Source organism: Mixophyes fleayi, chromosome 3, assembly GCF_038048845.1.
Source record: "Mixophyes fleayi isolate aMixFle1 chromosome 3, aMixFle1.hap1, whole genome shotgun sequence".
NCBI classification, from domain to species: domain Eukaryota; kingdom Metazoa; phylum Chordata; class Amphibia; order Anura; family Limnodynastidae; genus Mixophyes; species Mixophyes fleayi.
The window spans coordinates 141,543,270-141,566,246 of record NC_134404.1 but is presented as its reverse complement, the minus strand read 5'-3'; the positions used below and the strand labels follow the sequence as shown (position 1 = coordinate 141,566,246).

General features: G+C 38.6%; 1 protein-coding gene across 1 annotated transcript in view; it reads left to right on the top strand.

The window, feature by feature from the left end:
* The window catches only part of CSMD1 (CUB and Sushi multiple domains 1), a 1,526,452-nt gene that overhangs the window by 1,378,624 nt on the left and 124,851 nt on the right, over positions 1 to 22,977 (top strand). The window contains exon 51 of the mRNA XM_075202483.1: positions 14,496 to 14,690. Coding sequence (XP_075058584.1) covers positions 14,496 to 14,690 — 195 coding nt within the window. The remainder of the gene's footprint in view (positions 1 to 14,495; positions 14,691 to 22,977) is intronic.

Sequence of the window (22,977 nt, the reverse complement as noted above, 5' to 3'; positions counted from 1 at the left end):
CTACGAGGAAGGCCTTTACGGGCAGTTAGATCAAAGTACAGAGACTTCTGTAATGGTGGATTCCAGCCGGGATTAATTAGTATTGAGTAATGATGATGTACACACTGATGAGAGTGAGGATGATGACAATGTAGATTGCAGGTGCTGGGATCTAGCTGAGAGATGGAAGCTAGCTGATGCTGGAATGCTTATTAATGTTAGGGTAAATGTTGGCAATTTTATGTTTTTCTAGAGTAAAGTTTCACCTTTATTAAAGAAGTGTTTTTTAAAAAAATAAAAGTTAAAAGTTTTTATTTTACATTTTTGTTTTGACATTTATATTACAGAGACTTCTGTAATGGTGATTTCCTGCAGGGTTGAATTAATATTGTGTTAGGATGATGTACACACTGATGATGGTGAGGATGAGGCTAAGGATGATGACAACATCTTGCCACTGTAGACTTCATTGACAGCAGTTTTACATTATCTGCCTTAAGCCCATTGTTACCTTGTTTTGTAGGGGGCCCAAACAAACCAAGCACTTCAGCCACAAAAGTGGCACTCCTTGTTGCTGAAGTGCTTGGTTTATTAAAGTGTGCATGTCCTTTTTAAGATCCTTTATAAGGGTGGGTGGGAAAGTCCCAAGGGCAATTTCATCTTGCACCACTTTTTCTTTCAGCTACCGCTGTGTGCCACTGTTACCTACATGTGCTATAAGTGCTGAAGTTTGTTGTCAATCATCCTTTCAATTGCTTCTCTCTTGTACGTGTGACCACATATTTTGTTTTTCACTGGGTTCACCATCTCCAACTGTATTATAGAAGTGCTCTGGGTGACGGCGATCTCCTGGTCTTCATCTTCCAAATCTTCATCTGCAGGGGCCGGTGACACACCCATTTGTCTTTTCACCTGAAAAGACAAATGGGTGTGTCACCGGCCTCTTAGCTGTTCTTTAAACTGGACATATTTATAATCCTGCCTCGGGGCCTCCTCTGTATTATTCTTCTGAATTGCAGTGTATCTCTCATGTACAAGCTCTCTTAATTCTGGGATCTCATCCGGTGGTCACGTTTTAATTTACGTACGGTCTCCTCAATTGCATCTATATATTGTTTTAAATATCTGTTCAATGCAGCATATTCCAATATGACGGATTTCATGCTGCCCACATGTTCCATGTCACAGTCTGTCTGAAGCAGATGTAATGCTGCTCCAGTTGTAATATCCATTCCTGTGTCTATATAATTTTGTTAGTTCTTCCGGGATGAGAAGGAGATTAAAGATGCAGCACGAGCAGATATGGTTTAATAATGTAGAGTTCATTGACAGCACTTTTGGGCTTAAGGCAGCTAAGCTATTGGTAGCTTGTTTGTGGGGGCCCAAACAAACCAAGCACTTCAGCCACAAAAGTGGCACTCCTTGTCGTTGGAGTGCTTGCTTTGTTAAAATGTACATGTCCTTTTCAATATCTTACATGCGAGGGCCCAAGGACAATTCCATCGTGCACCACTTTTCTTTTCTGCCACTGCTGTGTGACAATGTTTCCTAGATGTGTTATAAACTACCGTGTTTTTGTGTCGTTGCTTTGTTGCTTAGCATCCAGCCAGGTTGCTGCAGTCTTTGTCTGAAAGTGGATGAAAATAAAAACCAGCAGTGAGCTAGTACTACCTCATTTATTAGGCTGTTATTTGGGGTCTGTTGAACTGTATAATTGTACCACAGGAAATTACTATCTCAGTACCTGAGCTTGCCACAAGTAATATTGATACAGAAATGGCATCACATCTACAGTAAGACCATCCCAACCAGATTTAAATCCAGGGAGACAAAGGATAAAGGGGAATAGGTTCAAAAGGGAATTACTACTAGCTCCAGGACCTTGTTTTGTAAATACTCCCTTATTACTTAATTTTGCACACTGTCCTTCCACTTTAACATACACCTCTTCCCGGTAATGCCAGCCTCCTTTTTTCCCCTTCATTCAGAACAGAATAATGAGAATTCATTATCTAATTCATTTAAACAAGAGACAATAACCTTGATTGCACCAGCTTAATGTGAAATTTGTTGATATTTCACTGCTATGATATGATATATAAAATTCATATTTTGCATTATCTTTCAACTTTGCTTATACTCTCCTTGGATGCTTTGCAGAAATATAATTTAAACATCACCAGGTGTATTGAAGATTCATTTTGTGGACTCAGCATCTGAATAACCCAGATAATGGATCATAAGTTTAATTTTTTATAGGCATAATGTTGTTGTGTGTCAGCACTGAATGAGGTGGATAAGCTACAACAGTTTGTTCCTGTAACAAATAACCCACTGACTTTCTGACTAGGCTTTAAGAATAAAATATTTCATTACTGGCTCCATTTATACACCGTTCTTTGAAATGCTGATATGCTGGTTCATGAATCGCAATCCATTTATTTCAACATTCTGCTCCTGGATTAATGTGGTCATTTATATAAGCATTTCAATGTTTTCTAACAGATATTCATACTTCTGTCTTAAAGAGTTATTTCAAGTATTGTAGCCATCATTGTATATATATTTATATTGTGGCACTGACACCTTCAAGATGAGACTTACACGTAATTCTGATATAATAGCAATTTGCTTTATTTGTCAGGATAGCAGACAACTTACACATAAAAAAAATTCTCCTTGGTGATCCCCAGCACTGACCAAACATACACCACAAGTCTTTTAGATCAGCCAACTTGACCAGCATTGATCGCCCCGCCCACAGAAAATAAAAGATTCTTGAACCATATGCCCCTCCCTCAGTCTGATTTACATGTCTTCCTCCCCTGAGTACTAATACTACCCACCTCCACTCAATTAAGGTGCTTAGAGCAGGTGCCTGTATGGAAGGCCTCATTTTAGCCATATCCTGGGGCCTGCTATCTGTGAGGCAAGATCCTCTTCTAAAAACATGTGGTAAGTAAACCACTTGGATTCCTATCCCTCCCCCTAGCAGAACCAAGTCAGATGACCTGGACTCTGTGGGGAGCTCAAACTTTCTTGACAGAGCCAAAATTCCTTCAAGGCCAACCTGGTTCTTTTTCATCCGGTGATCTCATCTTTCACATTCCTTTGTATCTTTAAAGCTTTTGACATGTCACTGCTATGTGTTCTATCTTGGCATTTCGCTGATCCTCTTTTATTATCAGGCACCATTGCACCAGCACTTCATTTGTATTTCCTAACTCCCTGACAGCTTTTCTTTCAAATTTCTGCATTGGGATGTAAAACCTATTTTTGTCATTCTGCTGTACAGACTGTCTGGTTTGGCTTACTACCTTACAAATTAGGGATGTGCACCGGCGACTTTTGAGGTCTCGTGTTTTGTGTTTTGGATCCGGATTTTCGTTATTTTTGGGGTTCGGATTTGTCTCGCAAAACACTTGACGAAAGGTCTCGGTTCGGATTTAAGGTTTTGGATTCGGATTTTTTTTGAAAAAAACATAAAAAGTTTAAAAATCAAGTTTTTGGGCTTATTTTCACTCCTAGGCTATTATTAACCTCAATAACATTCAATAACAAGCATTTCCACTAATTTACAGTGTATTCTGAACACCTCACAATATAGTTATTAGTCCAAAACGTTGCAACAAGGTATCTTTCTGGACTGCGTAGAGGAGTGGGTCACCACAATATATATTAAAAACCCTGAACTTTTATGATTCGCACCAATAAATGTACCTGGACTGCGTAGAGGAGTGGGTCACCACAATATATATTAAAAACCCTGAACTTTTATGAATCGCACCAATAAATGTACCTGGACTGCGTAGAGGAGTGGGTCACCACAATATATTAAAAACCCTGAACTTTTTTGAATCGCACCAATAAATGTACCTGGACTGCGTAGAGGAGTGGGTCACCACAATATATATAATAAGAAAACCATCAACTTGTTTGATTCGCACCAATAAATGTACCTGGACTGCGTAGAGGAGTGGGTCACCACAATATATTAAAAACCCTGAACTTTTATGAATCGCACCAATAAATGTACCTGGACTGCGTAGAGGAGTGGGTCACCACAATATATATAATAAGAAAACCATCAACTTGTTTGATTTGCACCAATAAATGTACCTGGACTGCGTAGAGGAGTGGGTCACCACAATATATATAATAAGAAAACCATCAACTAGTTTGATTCGCACCAATAAATGTACCTGGACTGCGTAGAGGAGTGGGTCACCACAATATATTAAAAACCCTGAACTTTTATGAATCGCACCAATAAATGTACCTGGACTGCATAGAGGAGTGGGTCACCACAATATATATAATAAGAAAACCATCAACTTGTTTGATTCGCACCAATAAATGTACCTGGACTGCGTAGAGGAGTGGGTCACCACAATATATTAAAAACCCTGAACTTTTATGAATCGCACCAATAAATGTACCTGGATTGCCTAGAGGAGTGGGTCACCACAATATATATAATAAGAAAACCATCAACTTGTTTGATTCGCACCAATAAATGTACCTGGACTGCGTAGAGGAGTGGGTCACCACAATATATATAATAAGAAAACCATCAACTAGTTTGATTCGCACCAATAAATGTACCTGGACTGCGTAGAGGAGTGGGTCACCACAATATATTAAAAACCCTGAACTTTTATGAATCGCACCAATAAATGTACCTGGACTGCCTAAAGGAGTGGGTCACCACAATATATATAATAAGAAAACCATCAACTTGTTTGATTCGCACCAATAAATGTACCTGGACTGCGTAGAGGAGTGGGTCACCACAATATATATAATAAGAAAACCATCAACTAGTTTGATTCGCACCAATAAATGTACCTGGACTGCGTAGAGGAGTGGGTCACCACAATATATTAAAAACCCTGAACTTTTATGAATCGCACCAATAAATGTACCTGGACTGCGTAGAGGAGTGGGTCACCACAATATATATAATAAGAAAACCATCAACTTGTTTGATTCGCACCAATAAATGTACCTGGACTGCGTAGAGGAGTGGGTCACCACAATATATATAATAAGAAAACCATCAACTAGTTTGATTCGCACCAATAAATGTACCTGGACTGCGTAGAGGAGTGGGTCACCACAATATATTAAAAACCCTGAACTTTTATGAATCGCACCAATAAATGTACCTGGACTGCCTAAAGGAGTGGGTCACCACAATATATATAATAAGAAAACCATCAACTTGTTTGATTCGCACCAATAAATGTACCTGGACTGCGTAGAGGAGTGGGTCACCACAATATATTAAAAACCCTGAACTTTTATGAATCGCACCAATAAATGTACCTGGACTGCCTAGAGGAGTGGGTCACCACAATATATATAATAAGAAAACCATCAACTTGTTTGATTCGCACCAATAAATGTACCTGGACTGCGTAGAGGAGTGGGTCACCACAATATATTAAAAACCCTGAACTTTTATGAATCGCACCAATAAATGTACCTGGACTGCCTAGAGGAGTGGGCACTGGGCACCACAATAAAATATATAAAAAACCTTCAACAGGTCTGCATTACACTACACATACGGCTGCTCCTCCATCCTCTCCATCATATACATGTTGGAGTTTTAGCGTGTGACAACCTCTTGTTTTTGATAATGTCAGTGCATTTTGAATATTTTTCAATTTGCCCCACACCACTGAATGTACTTTATCTATGATACGCATCTATCTATCTTGACTGCGTAGTGTGGTGGCCCCGGTACACAATTTGGTACCGAGGCCACAATATAATTAAAAAACCCTCCACGTGTCAGAATTCCACCAAACAAGTATCTGAACTGCGTAGTGGGGTGGCCCCGGTACCCAATTTGATACCGGGGCCACAATACCTCCTCCAAACATGGTACAGACAATTTGTCATTGAGATCCCATCAAGTATGTTAAAGACAGACAGGGTCCAAGTGTTATTGGTTGACTTTGTAAACCAAAAAACTGTCCCTGTTGCACATAGTCGTGCAATGAAGACTGACTTTTTCATTTAAAGGCACCATCTTTCAAGTGTAGTGTTTGTAAGTCTAAGTCATATTATACTGGTAAAATTGGTTTATTTTGTTCCTCTTTATGGTAACTACTAATAGAATTAAAGTATTAAATAGAAGCGGCAGTTCCTCTTTATGGTAATTAGTAATAGAATTAAAGTATTAAATAGAATTAAAGTATGAAATAGAATTAAAGTATTAAATAGAATTAAAGTATGAAATAGAATTAAAGTATTAAATAGAATTAAAGTATGAAATAGAGTGGTATAGAGTTGTAGTGTGGTATAGATAGAGTGGTCCCCACAATATAATAATAAAACCCTCAACTGGTCTGAATTCCACCAAACAAGTATCTGGACTGCGTAGTGTGGTGGCCCCGGTACACAATTTGGTACCGAGGCCACAATATAATTAAAAAATTGGGCATCAACTGTCACCGTTGTTTAATATCTGATACACCTAAATATGGACTGCACAGTGGAGTGGCCCCGGTAGTAAATTTGGTGCCGGGGCCACAATACCTCCTCCAACTTCCAAGTGTAGTGTTTATAAAGACAGACAGCGTCGAAGTGTTATTAGTTGGCTTTCTTAACCCTAAAATTGTCCCTGTTGCAAATATTCGTGCAATGGACAGTTACTTTTTTATTGAAAGACTCAAGCTTTCAAGTGTAGTGTTTATAAAATATAAACAACAATACAGTAGTTTTAGAGCACGTCAATACCTCTTGTTTTAAATTATGACACGGCATTTTACTTTTGGTTTAATTTCTTGAATTTTTTAAAATTTGGTTTTACTTTTTGAACATGGCAAACGACTGTTGATTGGTCATATAATGCCAAAAAAAAAGTTCCAAAATGGAATTGTCCTTGGGCCCTCACACCCACCCTTATGTTGTTGAAATAGGACATGCACACTTTAACAAACCAATCATTTCAGCGACAGGGCCTACCAAACAACTTTGGCTGAAATGATTGGTTTGTTTGGGCCCCCACACCAAAAAAGCTATTCATCTCTCCCTGTACAGACTAAACAGGCTCTACTGAGGCAAGATGTCGTCCTCATCCTCAACCTCTGATTCCTCTCCCCCTACAGTGTGTACTTCCTCCTCATCACACATTATCAATTCGTCCCCGCTGGACTCCACAACCACAGGTCCCTCTGTAGTATCTGGAGGGCAGTGCTGTACTTCATTGAGGAATTGATTATTCATTTTTATAAACATCATTTTTTCAACGTTGTGAGGAAGCAACCTCCTTCGCCGCTCACTGACCAGGTTCCCCGCTGCACTAAAAACTCTTTCCGAGTACACACTGGAGGGGGGACAACTCAGGTAAAATAGAGCCAGTTTGTACAGGGGCTTCCAAACTGCCTTTTTTTCCTGCCAGTAACAATATGGACTGTCTGACATGTCTACTTGGATGGTGTCAGCAAAGTAATCATCCACAATTTTTTCTATTGTGACAGCATCCAATGCAGCGAGAGTAGACATGTCTGCAATGGTTGGCAGGTCCTTCAGTCCGGACCAGATGTTATCAGCATCCCCGCCAGTGCCTCTTTTGGGAAAACTGAGCTTTTTCCTCGCAGCCATAGATGTGGAAGAAAATGAGGGTGGAGCTGTTGGCATGTCACGGTCCTCTTCAGAGGACAATCTCCTGACCAGCAGGTCTTTGCACCACTGTAGACTTGTGTCCGCCGGAAACAGAGACACAACATACGCTTTAAACCGAGGATCGAGCACGGTGGCCAGAATGTATTCCTCTGACTTTAAAAGAGTGACCACCCTCGGATCCTGGCAAAGCGTACGAAGGGCTACATCCACATGAGCTACATGCTTGGTGTAATCGCAATGGCTTACCAGCTCCTCCCTCACTTTCTCCAGCTGCTTCTGCAACAGCCTGATCAGGGGAATGACCTGACTCAAGCTGGCAGTGTCGGAACTGACTTCTCGTGTGGCAAGTTCAAATGGCTGCAGAACCTTGCACAACACGGAAATCAGTCTCCACTGCGCTTGACTGAGGCGCATCCCCACTCCTTTGCCTATGTCGTAGGTGGCTGTGTAGGCCTGAATGGCCTTTTGCTGCTCCTCCATCCTCTGCAGCATATAGAGGGTGGAGTTCCAGCGCGTCACAACCTATTGTTTGAGGTGATGGCAGGGCAGGTTCATGCTTTTTTGATGTGCCTCTAGTCTGCGGTAGGCACTGGCTGAATGCCGAAAGTGTCCAGCAATTTTGCGCCCCACCGCAAGCATCTCCTGCACACCCCTGTCACTCTTGAGGTAATGCTGCACCACCAAATTAATGGTGTGGGCAAAACATGGGACGTGCTGGAAATTGCCCATATTTAATGCCCGCACAATGTTACTGGCATTGTCTGACACCACAAATCCCCATGAGAGTCTAAGTGGGGTAAGCCACTGGGAGATAATTTCCCTCATTTTCTCTAATATGTTGTCAGCGTTGTGCCTCTTATTAAAGCCTGTAATACACAATGTTGCCTGCCTTTGCATGAGCAGCCATTTTGTAGATGCTGCTACTGATGCAGCTGTTGCTGTTGCTGCGGAAGGGGATGCATCTACCCAGTGGGCTGTCACAGTCATATAGTCCTTCGTTTGCCCAGAACCACTTGTCCACATGTCCGTGGTTAAGTGGACAGTGGGTACAACCGCATTTTTAAGAGCACTGAGGACACTTGATCGTACTTCTCTGTACATTTTTGGTATCGCCTGCCTAGTGAAGTGGAATCTCGAGGGGATTTGGTACCGGGGACACAATACCTCCATCAACCCTCTAAATCCCACTCCACTGATGGCGGACACCGGGCGCACGTCTAACACCAACATTGCAGTTACAGCCGCAGTTATACGCTTTGCAATAGGGTGACTACTATCGTATTTTGTGGTCATGGCAAACGACTGTTGGACGGTCAATTGTTTTGTGAAAGACTTAGCGGTCTTACGACTTCCCCTCTGGGAAGATGACCGACTAACAGCAGCAACAGCAGCAGTGGCAGTAGTAGGCGTACCGCTGCAGGATTCCTCGGATGAATCCCGTATTGAGGAGGACTCAGTCTGGCTGCTGACTTGGGCTGCAGGACTGAATCTGATGGAGATTGTGGAGGAAGTTGACGAGGAGGGTGTTGCTGGTGTGTATCCAACTGGACCACGGGATTTAGGTGTCCCTGTACCGATGAGGGTCCTAGCCCCAGTTCCTGAACTAACCACTGAACTATGAAGGTTATTCAGGTGACGTATAAGGGAGGATGTTCCTAGGTGGGCAAGATCCTTACCCCTGCTTATTTGAGCTTTACATAAGCTACATATGGCCATACATTGGTTGTCTGGATTTGGATAAAAATAACTCCAGACCGAAGAGGTGCATTTTTTGGTCTTCTGACCAGGCATGACGATGGGCTTTTTCATCCCATGGACATCAGCTGTTTCCCCCCCTGGTGCCTCATTTACAATAACCACATCACCATCCTCATCATCAAGTTCCTCCACAGCGCCAGCTACATCATCAATAGCCTCCTCCCGAGCCACCTCTTCCCGTACAGTGATGGGAAGGTCAGGCTTGACAACCACCAACATCCTTGGACTCGCCTTGTGGATTTGTGATAATTTCTCTTTAGAAGGCAGAGTTGTTTGCTGTTTTGTTGCTGACAGCATAACTCTCTTCAATTTTTTGTAGGGGGGAGGAGGAGGAGGAGGGCTAAGATCCGTGGGTGAAGCTGAACCACTAGTCATGAACACGGGCCAGGGCCTAAGCCGTTCCTTGCCACTCCGTGTCGTAAATGGCATATTGGCAACTTTACGTTTCTCCTCAGATGATTTTAAGTTTCTCTTTTTGCTACTTTTTCTTAACTTGGGCTTTTTGGATTTTACATGCCCGGTACTACGAGATTGGGCATCGGGCTTGGAAGACGACGTTGATGGCATTTCATCGTCTATGTCATGACTAGTGGCAGCAGCTTCAGCATTAGGAGGAAGTGGGTCTTGATCTTTCCCTACTTTATCCTCCAAATTTTTGGTCTCCATTATATGTAGCACAAGATACTGCAGAATGTGTGAACTTGGTAATATTGCAGTACTAATGGACTTATACTGCTGGATTGGTTTTGCAAATTTGGTTATAATTATATATTTTTTTTTTTTAAATTTTTTATTTTTTTTTACTTTTTTTTTATTTTTAAAAAACTTGGGAATAGTGGGGAAATAACTATGCCCTTAGAAGCACAGAGCACAGGACACAGCACCACTGGACTGAACAGGACACGGCACAGGACCCAGCAGCACTACGGAACTCAGCAGGACAGAGCACAGGACACAGCACCACTGGACTGATACTGCAGAATGTGTGAACTTTGTAATATTGCAGTACCAATGGACTTATACTGCTGGATTGGTTTTGCAAATTTGGTTATAATTATTATATTTATTTATTTTTTTTTAAATTTTTTATTTTTTTTTACTTTTTTTTATTTTTTAAAAACTTGGGAATAATGGGGAAATAACTATGCCCTTAGAAGCACAGAGCACAGGACACAGCACCACTGGACTGAACAGGACACGGCACAGGACCCAGCAGCACTACGGACCTCAGCAGGACAGAGCACAGGACACAGCACCACTGGACTGATACTGCAGAATGTGTGAACTTTGTAATATTGCAGTACCAATGGACTTATACTGCTGGATTGGTTTTGCAAATTTGGTTATAATTATTATATATTTTTTTTTTTTTTTTAATTTTTTATTTTTTTTTACTTTTTTTTTATTTTTTAAAAACTTGGGAATAATGGGGAAATAACTATGCCCTTAGAAGCACAGAGCACAGGACACAGCACCACTGGACTGAACAGGACACGGCACAGGACCCAGCAGCACTACGGAACTCAGCAGGACAGAGCACAGGACACAGCACCACTGGACTGATACTGCAGAATGTGTAAACTTTGTAATATTGCAGTACCACTGGACTTTTACTGCTGAATGTGTGAACTTGGTAATATTGCAGTACCAATGGGCTTATACTGCAGGATTGGTTGTGCAAATTTTGTGGTAATGAAAATAAATTTAAGTAGTTTTTGGTATTTTTTAAAAAAACTTTTTTTTATTTTTTTAAACACAGGGGAATATTGGGGAAATAACTATGCCCTTAGAAGCACAGAGCACAGGACACAGCACCACTGGACTGAACAGGACACAGCACAGGACCCAGCAGCACCACTGACCTCAGAAGGACAGAGCACAGCACACAGCACCACTGGACTGATACTGCAGAACACAGCACAGCACAGCACAGCACAGAACTAAACAGCACAGCACAGAACTAAACAGCACAGCACGAGATCTACCAGGACAGAGGACCACCTAACACACCCTCCCTCTACCCTGATCAATGCCCGAGTGAAGATGGCGGCGACTAGCGGGGAATTTATAGGATCCGAGTATCGCGAGATCCGACAACGGGATTATGAGTCAGAGCCTCAGTTTCACATTTGAATTTGGCGCCAATACCCGGATCTGTCTCGGATCCGACTCGGATCCGCAACGTTCGGGTGGGCTCGGATTTCATAAATCCGAGTGCGCTCATCCCTATTACAAATCACACACCTTGTAAACAAACCGTAATGTCAAACTTCTTAAAACCCATCTTCTTCACATCCACTGTCCTCGTATATTATTATAGCCAAAAGTATCCTACCCCAGTGCAATCTGGACCTTCAGTTGATCTGTTTAATTACACTTTTTTTCCCGCTTTCTTTTTGGAGACTCTTCCAGACTGAAAATTTCTCTTTTCCCTCAATGCACTCCTATTGGGTCTTAAATTTTGGCACATGTTATTCACATTCTTTATGTTGTATGGTCAGATGATCTCTATCATATTTACATTCCACAATTCTCAGGATTAATTTAAACAGTCTCTTTCAACATCTGTTTGAGTAACTTTCTTCATGCTCTGTCTTGCTCTGATGTCCCTTTATGCACTCTCTTAATGTTTGCATTTCTTGCTGTATGACCTCAGGTTTTCTCTCAAAACAGCAATCTCTTGCTCCCTCTCTCTGCTGCAGTCATACTACTGTTGTGCTCTGTTTTCTGGACAATAGCTTTCACTAATTCACAGTTCTCAGCGTGCTTAGCCTTTACTGCCAGTTATATGCTTGTAAGCAGTGATAGCTGCCTCCTACTCTTGGTAGCTCTGCTTAAATCTCTCTAGAAGAACCTTAATTTCACACATTTGTTCTTCCAGTGTCATAGTTCATTCCATACTGAGACTTGGACTCCCCTATATGCAATCTTTCTGTCTTGCAAACATTAATTTTGTGAACATTGGGAGAACACTCTCTGAATTGTCTTGCTGTGTCTGTATTAAAAAAATGCAGTTGTGCTTGCATCGACCGAGTGGTCTCCTCCTAAGCAGTAGCTACTTGCACCACTTGTTCTTGATGTGAAGCAGTAACCTGCGAAAGGTCCTTTAAAATTTCCTCTATTTAGTCTGTTTGGCTAAACGGGAAGTGGACCTGATTGATTAATGGCAAACCAACGTGTTTGACCCCATGAGACTGATACCACCCAACTTCCCCTAATAAAGGTGATTAGAAGAGGTGCTCTGTTTGGCCTGTCTGCAAGGCATCATTACAGCCACACCCTGGGGCCTACCAGCTGTGAAGGAAGATTCTCTGCTACACACACGTAAGGTAGTGATAGTGACACCTCCAAGATGATGGTCATAATATCTCTGATGAAACAACCTTCTGCTTTATTTAATGGATGGCAATTAACACTTAAATATACATCTAATTTTCCCTTGGCAATCCCTACCACCTCTCCATTAGATTGGCTAGTTTGTCCAGCAAACACAGGACTTTTAAACTAAAAATTCTTCCCCAGATATAGCCTGATTGACAGGTTTCAAACCCATATTTTTGGCCACATGAGTCTGACACCTGACACCTTCCTTATATAAATGTGATAAGAACAAGTACTATGTTTTACCTGTCAATAAATTATAGCCACACCCTGTGAGAGAAGACTCTCTGCTACACAAACGTGGTAAGTCGCTCACTTTCCACAGTAATAATGCTGAGTATATTTTTGGAAATAATGGATATCTTAATGCTTATGAATATACACAATTAATAAAGGTTCATTCTTACTGAGGTTTAATCTGTTCCTGAATTAAACAACTGATTATAATAGGAGTTAAATCGAAACGTGTGTTTTTATTTACATACCATTGAACACAGTATAAACAAATTACACAAGATGTTTTTAACTCTGAGCAAACAATTTAATTTTAGTGTCAGTAATATATAATTGAGGCATATATGTTATTAGCTATCCAAACACTTTGAATCGGATTGTTTGTCACAATTTTAATTTGCCCATTTCTATAATTTCTGTGTGGTTTGCAGTGCACAATGTAAGATAATTGTTGGATTGTTGTTCGTTGTACTTATACTTTCATTGCCCATTTACAATATGCACACAATCAACTTAAATCCAAACGATTTTGGATGACCACACAGAAGACTGATTATCGATGAGGTAATAAACATTTGATTACATTGGATTGATTGTCATATACATACTGTACATGTTTATTGTTAACAATTCAATAAATAACTATGGGAATACATGATTCAATACATATTCAAGTGTATGTGACCAGCATTTTATAGTGAAGGGAGCCTTTAACAATACAGAAGAACAAAATAATGCTTTCACAAAGCAAAATAATTATAATAAAGATGACATTTCACAAAAATGTACAATGCAATTAAAGTAATGAGAATACAAACGTAAACTTTCAAAAAGAAGTGCATAATGCAAGTCCAAGAGACAGCAAGATAGAGTACAGATTTTGTATGTTTAATATGAGTGAGTATTGTTTGGAAATGCTTTTGAAAACATAAAGAGGCAATGTAATTGCAGATATTGAATAGTTGGTGAATTAAGAAGCTCCATATACATATAATATTATATTTTTGTGTGCATTCTATGTGAATGAAATTTTATGATGTTGCTGTAATAGAAATTATAGATTGAGATGAAACGAAGTCCAAGAAAGTAAGGATATGTACATATTGACGGTTCTTTTTGGAAAGGCACTTGCATCATATTTCAAAATTAATTGATGCGAGTAGCCCACAAACTAGGGATTGGCAGAATTAAGCATGCAACATTCAGATAAAAATAAGAAAATGATGCAGACATCATCTTCCTATATATATATGTGGAGCCAAAATTGGGCTACCTAAGCACATATTTATTATTATTTATCAGCAGTATGTTATATGCATCACTTATTTTTGCATCTTTACAGTTTGAATACATACATATATAATTTTACAATAATATATACTTTTTATTTAAAAGCATAAAATTCTATTGCTTATAAATATTTATATTGTCTACTTAAAGAGGTCTTACTGACATTGCGTATTTTCAGGAAAATATTAATATTCAATTATTGTTCTGTTTTGCAGCTATTACTTGTTCAAGCTTGGATTCTCAACTCTCTGAACACGTCATCTGGCAGCTGGTTTCAGGTTCATTAAATGAATATAGATCTCAAGTCTTGCTGAGTTGCAGTCCTGGTTATTATCTTAGAGGTTTGAGACTACTATATTGTAGAGCTAATGGAACATGGAGTGGAGAAGATGTCAAACCAAGTTGTACGGGTATGGATCAAATATGTATGAATTCAAACTTACTTTTCATCCTATCCACTATATTAACATAATTATTTATCACCCACAGAGGTAATGGCTTTTTTACAACAAGCAATACATGCAACTTAATATTTGATCATTGATGTCATGGCCCTCTCTTCAAGTTTCTTGACAAAAATGTAATTCACACAAACAATAGTTAGGCTTGCTAAATATAGATTTTGGCATTTATGTCCTGTGCATGTGCACCAGATATGTATATGCATATGTCTGAGAGGGATGGGTAGGAATATTCCAAATACAGTAAATGTAAGTAGTAAATGAGGTGGATGCATCTGCAGATATGACTGTAAGGAAGCATATCTCCCTTGGAACAAAGATGCGTACGGATCTATGCAGTGTTAAAAATCATTTTTTTAAATGTGACCTCACCTTCCACAGACCTTTGCAGTGTTAAAAAAGAGTTCATTAAATAAATAAATAAATAAATCTGTGTGTGTCCCAAAAATTGAACCAAGCACCAGCGCTCATAGGCTGGTTACTGGTTATATGGGGGGGTTGACAAATTTTGTAAGGTCCCCTGCAAAAGCCACAACCAGCACAAGGCTATGACAAGCTGGACCGGTTACACTATTTTATTTTTTATTTATGTATTAAAACACCAGGCATCATCAAGTTGATGGTGATGACAGACATCTCTAGTATGCAGCCGAATCATGATACACTTAATGCATTTCTTTATGCACTTCAAATGTATCTTCATGCAAACACATTGAATACACTATTTTGAGTTGCATGTATCTTAGCCAACAGATCAACTCTAAATTAACATGTAAGTGCATAATTTTTTGCAGGACACATTTTATGTGTACACTTTAGACATACATGTGTCCAACTCTAAATGGCTCCAATAGGGTAATATGGTAGAGAAACTAGCATCTTTCTTACTGGTAATTGGAAAAATTATGTTGTTTAAGATAATAGAGGAACAAGTAGTAAAATATATGTGTTTTCTTATATATTCAGAGATACTTTGCTGTAAAGAAATCTAACTGTTTTATACTTTATCTATGATCTTTCATTCATTGTCACATTCTTTATGTTTGTTGAAATGTCTTTATATCTTAGGGTTGTTGTATGGTGTCAGTGATTTGTTTTTTGGACAGGGATATCACATTTTATAATAATGAATGTGCAGCTTTTTTTAAATCAAATTGATAGTTTAAACAGCATTATTTAACATTAAATTTCTCATATATAAGTCACATTTAAAAAAAATGTATGTGTGGAGGACATATGTGTGACAAAATGATAGTACAGAGTGTGATTTAACTTACATATGTTGAAATTGTTTGGAGGTGCCTGTTTCCACTGTTGATAGCATCTGACTTGGTGTGCCTGGAGTGAGACTAATCAAGCAGAGCACCTGAAGAGAACTCCTCTGTAAAGACTAGGTGGGAGTGTCACCTCTCCATCAAGCTAGGGCTGTGGGAGGAGTGTAAAATTTTTAAGCCTGAGTTGTTCATCATGCAGGGTCACCTATGCCGAAAAAGTTGGCCCAGAAACTAAGGAGTTGGGCTTTGTCAACTTAGCATTAGGGTCACAGGAAAGTGTGTGGAACTGTCATGAGCTACTTTGCCATGCTGACAATAAAAGCAAAATAGCAAATTATAAGCAAAAAGTTGTCATGTGTGCATAATCAGAAGGCTGCCCATGTTACAAGTGGTGTCACAATAAATATATATATATATATATATATATATATATATATATATATATATATATATATATGTGTATATATATATATATATATATGTATATATATATATATATATATATATATATATATATATATATATATATATATATATATATGTGTGTGTGTATATACATATATATATATATATATATATATATATATATATTTATATATATATATTGTGGAAGGAAGAGTTAAAGCGGAGGACGGCGCCTTCTGGTGTAGTATTTGGGAGTATATTACAAGTAGCATTGTAGAAAGGTTGCACTTCTTTGCATATGGATTCCCAGTCTAATAATATGATAGGTATAGAACTCCAAAGGACAAATGAGTATTACAGAAAACCCAGAAGATATAGTTCTTATACACACCCGGTATCTATATATGTGTACCAAATAGAATATTAATAAACGCCTATCTATATAATCAGCTGCGTATGGTCTCCATCTCATTCAGCAGCACAAGTCTGTGTTTTGCACTGACAGAGACACACCATGTTTGTTGGCTGTGAGGAAGGACATTTCAAACCATGTGAGCGGAGGAGTTTAATTATAAGACCAGTATAGCTGTTTGTGAATGACCAAGAAGCTGTTATACAATGCCATATGCAGTGACCTGTGCTGAAGCACCAAAATTGTTCCTGTGATTGCTAAGATAATTAATGAGGCCTCAAAAAGTGTCAATTATAGAAACTTGAAAACTTCAAATTACCTCTCTGCTAGATTGTGCTCACCTATTAGCAGTCAAACCCAGGGCTAGTCTGTGCTGGGCTGTTTACTTTTAACAGATATAAACCCAAAAAGTAATAACCCCCATACCATCTTTCCCCAGCACCGACAAAAAGATGGTATCCACAGTAATTTTTTTTACCTTGCAGTAGATTTTGACTGCAATTATAAATCAAAAGTCACATATGTGCCTCATACCTGTTCTATGTTTGTGGAGTCCTATAAAATGATGATAAGGTGACCAGACCCTAGGCTGGCCAGAGCTGGGCATATCGTATTTAACAGAAATGACCAAACCCCTCTGCAATTTATGGCCAACATTCAGAACTGAAAAATACTTTTTCTAGCAACCATGATACCATGATGGCTAAAAGAGACCTCTTTGATGCTCCATCTATCCATGTTTCAAGGACAAATGGACCACAATACTCCAGTACCATGATTTTGAGGCAGGCCAAAATATTAGGGCTTCCCAATCACAGCAGCCAATCCCTTTGGCTTCTTAGTGCTGGGGAAGTTGCATTTAGTTGATGAGGGTCAAAGGAAATGGTATCTCTCCCTCTGCTAATTAGAGGTGATGGACAGGGATTTTCCTTTTGTAGGAGAGGAGCCTCACAGATATGCAACCGTCCTTGATGGCTGCTAGGCCATGCACCGCATGCCACCTTTTTAGGTGGTGATCTCTGTAGTGTGTTGACCCCTGCCCAAGTGTTCCAGTGTAAAACACCCCTGCCCACTACACAGCTAACCAGGGGGGTACAGGGGGTACCCTTGTAATCTATAATATTACCCTTGTAATATTATATATTATATATTATATATATTTTATGTAAAAAAAGGTGAGTATATGTGTGTATATATATATATTATATATATAATCACTTTTTACACACATATATATATATATATATATATATATATATATATATATTTGTGTGTGTGTAAACAGTGATTATATATTATATATATCATTGCCTTGGGCCCCCTTTCCCCTGGGCCCCCAGGCACCTGCCCATCGTGCCCAGTCGGAAAGATGGCCCTGGTTCATCGGGGGGGGGTCATCAGGCGGGGTCATCGGGGGGTGAGGGGGCCCTGCCTGCTTTATTGTACTGGGCACCACAATTTCTGATGACGGCCCTGCAGCTAACCACACAAAAGAAATATAAGGTTCACCACTCTTCTTTTTAAAACACATTTATTTATTTAGATATTTATTTTTATTTTAGCTTTCTTCCTTCTACTCACCCTTTTCTTAATATTTACTGTAATTTTTTGTTCTTCTCTTTTGCTTCACTTATGAAAATAAATCCTGTAAACATGTTTAACTTCATTAATACATTGCAATTTTTTACTCATTCTAGTATATTTAATTTGACAGCTTCCACAGTTCTTATCAATTTTTTCACGTTGAATAAATAAAATTTTATTTCCTCTTGTGATTGTACTTTTTCAAATGAGAATTCATCCCAGCATAGAGGTGTATACTATTGATTCCATTCTCCATGACTTTGTACTGGAAGCATTTCTGAACAATATGTACACTATTGAGGCAATTAGAAATCATACTGTTATTGCAGAAACATATTTCTTCTATGTTTTATTACCTGTAAGTCTGACACAGGAGGTAAATAAAAATGCTTTAGATTTAAAGGGAAGCAAAGCACAACATTTATTATGCTATGTATAGTTTGGAGCCATTTATTGAAAGTATCCTAAGATGAGGTATATGAAAACAGTATAATTGTTAGCATTTTTATGTAAATTCAGAATGTACCACAGATATTCACACACACAAATGAACAGTGCAGCTGACATCTAGATCTGTGGAGAAAATGCTGCTCACTTTGGGGCTGCTTTAGAGCTGAATCGACATCCAACTGCGGAATGCAAAAGTCTACTTTGTTTTACTACACATGCACAGTAAAATAAGGTGGAATTTCGAGTTAGATGTATCTTGGTTGATCGGAAAAGCAAGTCAGTTACATGAGAAGTATGCACATGTAAAAGTAACAAGATGACAGCTTAAAATACACCAGTAAAGCCTGAATTTGATAGCTGTAATTTTACACCTAGTTCGGATTGCAAAATTGCTTATTCTAAATCAGACCCACTTTATTTTCCAGCTGTGACTCATAACTTTTACGAAAAATGGAATGAGTGGACTGTCACCAGATCGGGCCATGGGAGTAACAGCCTGTCCTCCCTTTCTCTCCACTCATAGCCCCTTATTTTTGTAAAAGGACACTTACAAGTCCTTTCTAATGGTGGCTGTAATGTGGTAGTGGGATAGGTTTTGTGGCATCCAGCATAACCCTACAAAATCTTTTTACAGCTATGTAGACTTCAGGCCAGTAAAACCTGCATAGAACCTGTTCCCTTGTTCTCCCTTCCCCTAAATGTCCACCACCAACCTGAGTGTGTGCTGCTCCCAACACTCAAGGGTACATGAACCTTTAGAACTACTAGCTGTTCTACTTTTCTCCCTTTCACAGTAGCCATTTGGAATAGCACATTATTTTTAATAATATATAATAGCATAAAGCCTGTCGTATTGACAGGTCTCGCTATATCCCCATCATTACTAGACAAATTAAAGACATGCTTTAAAGTTACATAATTTTTCTGATGACATGCAAAGTCAACGTCACCAGCGAATGCTGTTTTCGACTGTCTAGGGGATACGGAAGTTTAGACGCTAAGACAGATGACCAAAAGAGCCCTTTTTATCTCCTGGTTAAACCATGTGTGCAGCGCACTATAACTCTGGGCAACAGCGATACCTTGGTTCCAGCCAGAATAGAGCTGGAAACCAGCATAAAGTCACTCCCAGAATCCACAAGTGCCTGGACAACCTTATTGTTTACCTGTACATTCACTTTACTTTAAGTGGTCCACTGGCTACAGAACTCCAGGAACCTCAACTTCAGAAAGCAGGCCCAGCTTTGGCAAGTAAACAGTCCATGGGTTTTTGGGGTATAGTGCACCTGGCTTTAAAGTGACCAAGCTCCTGCAGTTGAAGCACCTCCAGTCAGACACACTTACAGCTAGGCCTTGATTAGCAGCAGTGTTCCCTCTTAGTCCATTGACTTTTGGTTTATCCACTTGGATGCTCTCATCCTTGGTGTTCACCAAACCCCTCTGAGAGGTTGTCAAGGCCACTGCTTGGTCACGTTCCTCAGCGTATCTAGAAGAAAGAGTCTTTTTCCTCATGAAGTAATTGTTCAAACTTTTCACACTCTACAGTCAGATGAAGTCTCCCTAATTTGCATTTCACAAGTTCCTTTACAGACCAATACGGAATCATATATTTATCATTATTCTATTTACCATATAAGTATTTATATATATATCTATATAAATATATATCTTATATGTCTCACATATATATCTGCAAATGTATTATATCAGGCTTACAATTGGTCGGCTCATAACTAAAAGGGAAAAATTACCTATTATCCAGTCCAATCACACATTTCTACACATTTATCACGTATGTGCATGTGACTGGCTCATGTGTTTTTATAGGGAAAATGCTGTACATATATCTACCGTCCAAGAAATATACCTATGTGATAATAAATCTACTAAAAACAAAGGTATATTATCTTGGCTCACTGACTATTCTGAATTTTCCTGACATAAATAAATAAATATATATATATATATATATATATATATATATATATATATATAAATAGAAAAGAAAGAAGCGCCAAACATAGTGTATTATCACCAATTAATTAGTGTAGGAATAATCATTCCAAATTGGCCCCTTACCAGATTGCAGATGATAGATTGCGCATCTTGATGATATTCCACTGGAATCCAGAACTTGCCTCTGATTGGATTTCACACTAGGGCTCAAATGGAAATAGCAACACAATAGTGTAGTATATTCATGACAAGTGCATAATTTTATAAAAAATAGTAAAATTTAATAGACATGGCACATTCCAAGAAGACAAATATATTGCCCGTACATTGAATAAAATATAAGCAGGCTTATCTGTGATAGAAAGTTCCCAATTAGTCCAAGCATAAACCGAAAATAGGATAGAGACTCCTTCTCCACTGCTGGCTGGAACACACAGAAAAAAGCGCACTGCCTCCTTGACGCGTTTCGTCCACAATAGACTTTATCAAAAGGGTAAGTACTTACATACTTATCCTTTTGATAAAGTCTATTTTGGACGAAACGCGTCAAGGAGGCAGTGCGCTTTTTTCTGTAAATTATGCACTTGTCATGAATATACTACACTATTGTGTTGCTATTTCCATTTGAGCCCTAGTGTGAAATCCAATCAGAGGCAAGTTCTGGATTCCAGTGGAATATTATAAAGATGCGCAATCTATCATCTGCAATCTGGTATGGGGCCAATTTGGAATGATTATTCCTACACTAATTAATTGGTGATAATACACTATGTTTGGCGCTTCTCTCTTTTCTATTTTTATCTATAGGTTTACATCTGCAATCTGATGTACAAAAAGTGAAGCAGCCTACTGTATGTGGTTTTATATGTTTATGAGCACGTTTGTTCACGTGTTGTTTTATTTACACTGAGCGCCGCTGTCTTTACACTATTTTTATATATATATATATATATATATATATATATATATATATATATATATATACACACAGTTTAATATATATGTATCTATAGTTTTAATTATTCCAAGAATAATTTTACATAAAAACTCAGCTCTATTTTCTAATATTTATTTTCGGTTATACAAATTACAAGATAAGAAAACACAATGATAATAAGTCTTTTAATTTTTTATGCTTCCTTAAACTATTTACAAAACACAAAATTATTTCATAAAACACCTAAATAATTAATACACATATTGTATCCTTTCAAGAATATACGGATATCTATCTATCTTTCCTTTAGATGCTAGGGGGTAAATGTATCCATCTGCGGGTTCTTCAACACCCGCGTGTTCAGCCTCTTCCGCGATTAAATTTTAAGCGGCGCTGCATTGTAAAGGGTTAACTTCCCTTTACAATGCAGCGCCGCTTGAAATTTAATCGCGGAAGAGGCTAAACACGCGGGTGTTGAAGAACCCGCAGATTGATACATTTATCCCTAGATCTTTCTTTCTGTCTGTTTCAGCTCCAACTGACATCACTTCTCCTGCACTTCACTTCCTTACTGAACTGATCTACCTTTATACTGTCTCATATTTATAACCATGCTTTCCCTATACAAACCTAGGATTTTGATTTTGCCCCCATGTGTTTCCTATATTCTTGTATTTCCCATAATACAATCTCCTCTAAGTTATCTTCCGGATGTCCTTGAAACAAAAAGGGTTACAAAGGGTGTTTTCAATGTATATATCTGTTTAATAATATTTGGCCTAAATATTTGTTCAAACTGTCCTTGAAGCAATTTCATCTCTCTATCACTAAATATCTTTTGGGACTGGCTTTTGATGTTTAAATGGCATTTGTTTGGGAATCCTATCGGTGACAAACTTGTTCTATTTACACAGTTGTTTTTGTGTCTAACCAAATGTAAATTACATTTACCCATGTTTTATAGCCTGATCTGTTACAACTAGAGATGCTCATTGACCCCCGTGTTTTGGTTTTGGTTTTGGATCTGGATTACCTTCAGGTTTTGGTTTTGGTTTTTGCCAAAACCGCCCTCGCGTGTTTTGGTTTTGGTTTTTGTTTTGCATTTTTTTTTAAAAATGCCACTTTTTGGTGAAAATGACATAATTTAGCTATTATTTTGTACCTACATTATTATTAACCTCAATAACACTAATTTCCAGTCATTTCCAGTCAATTTTT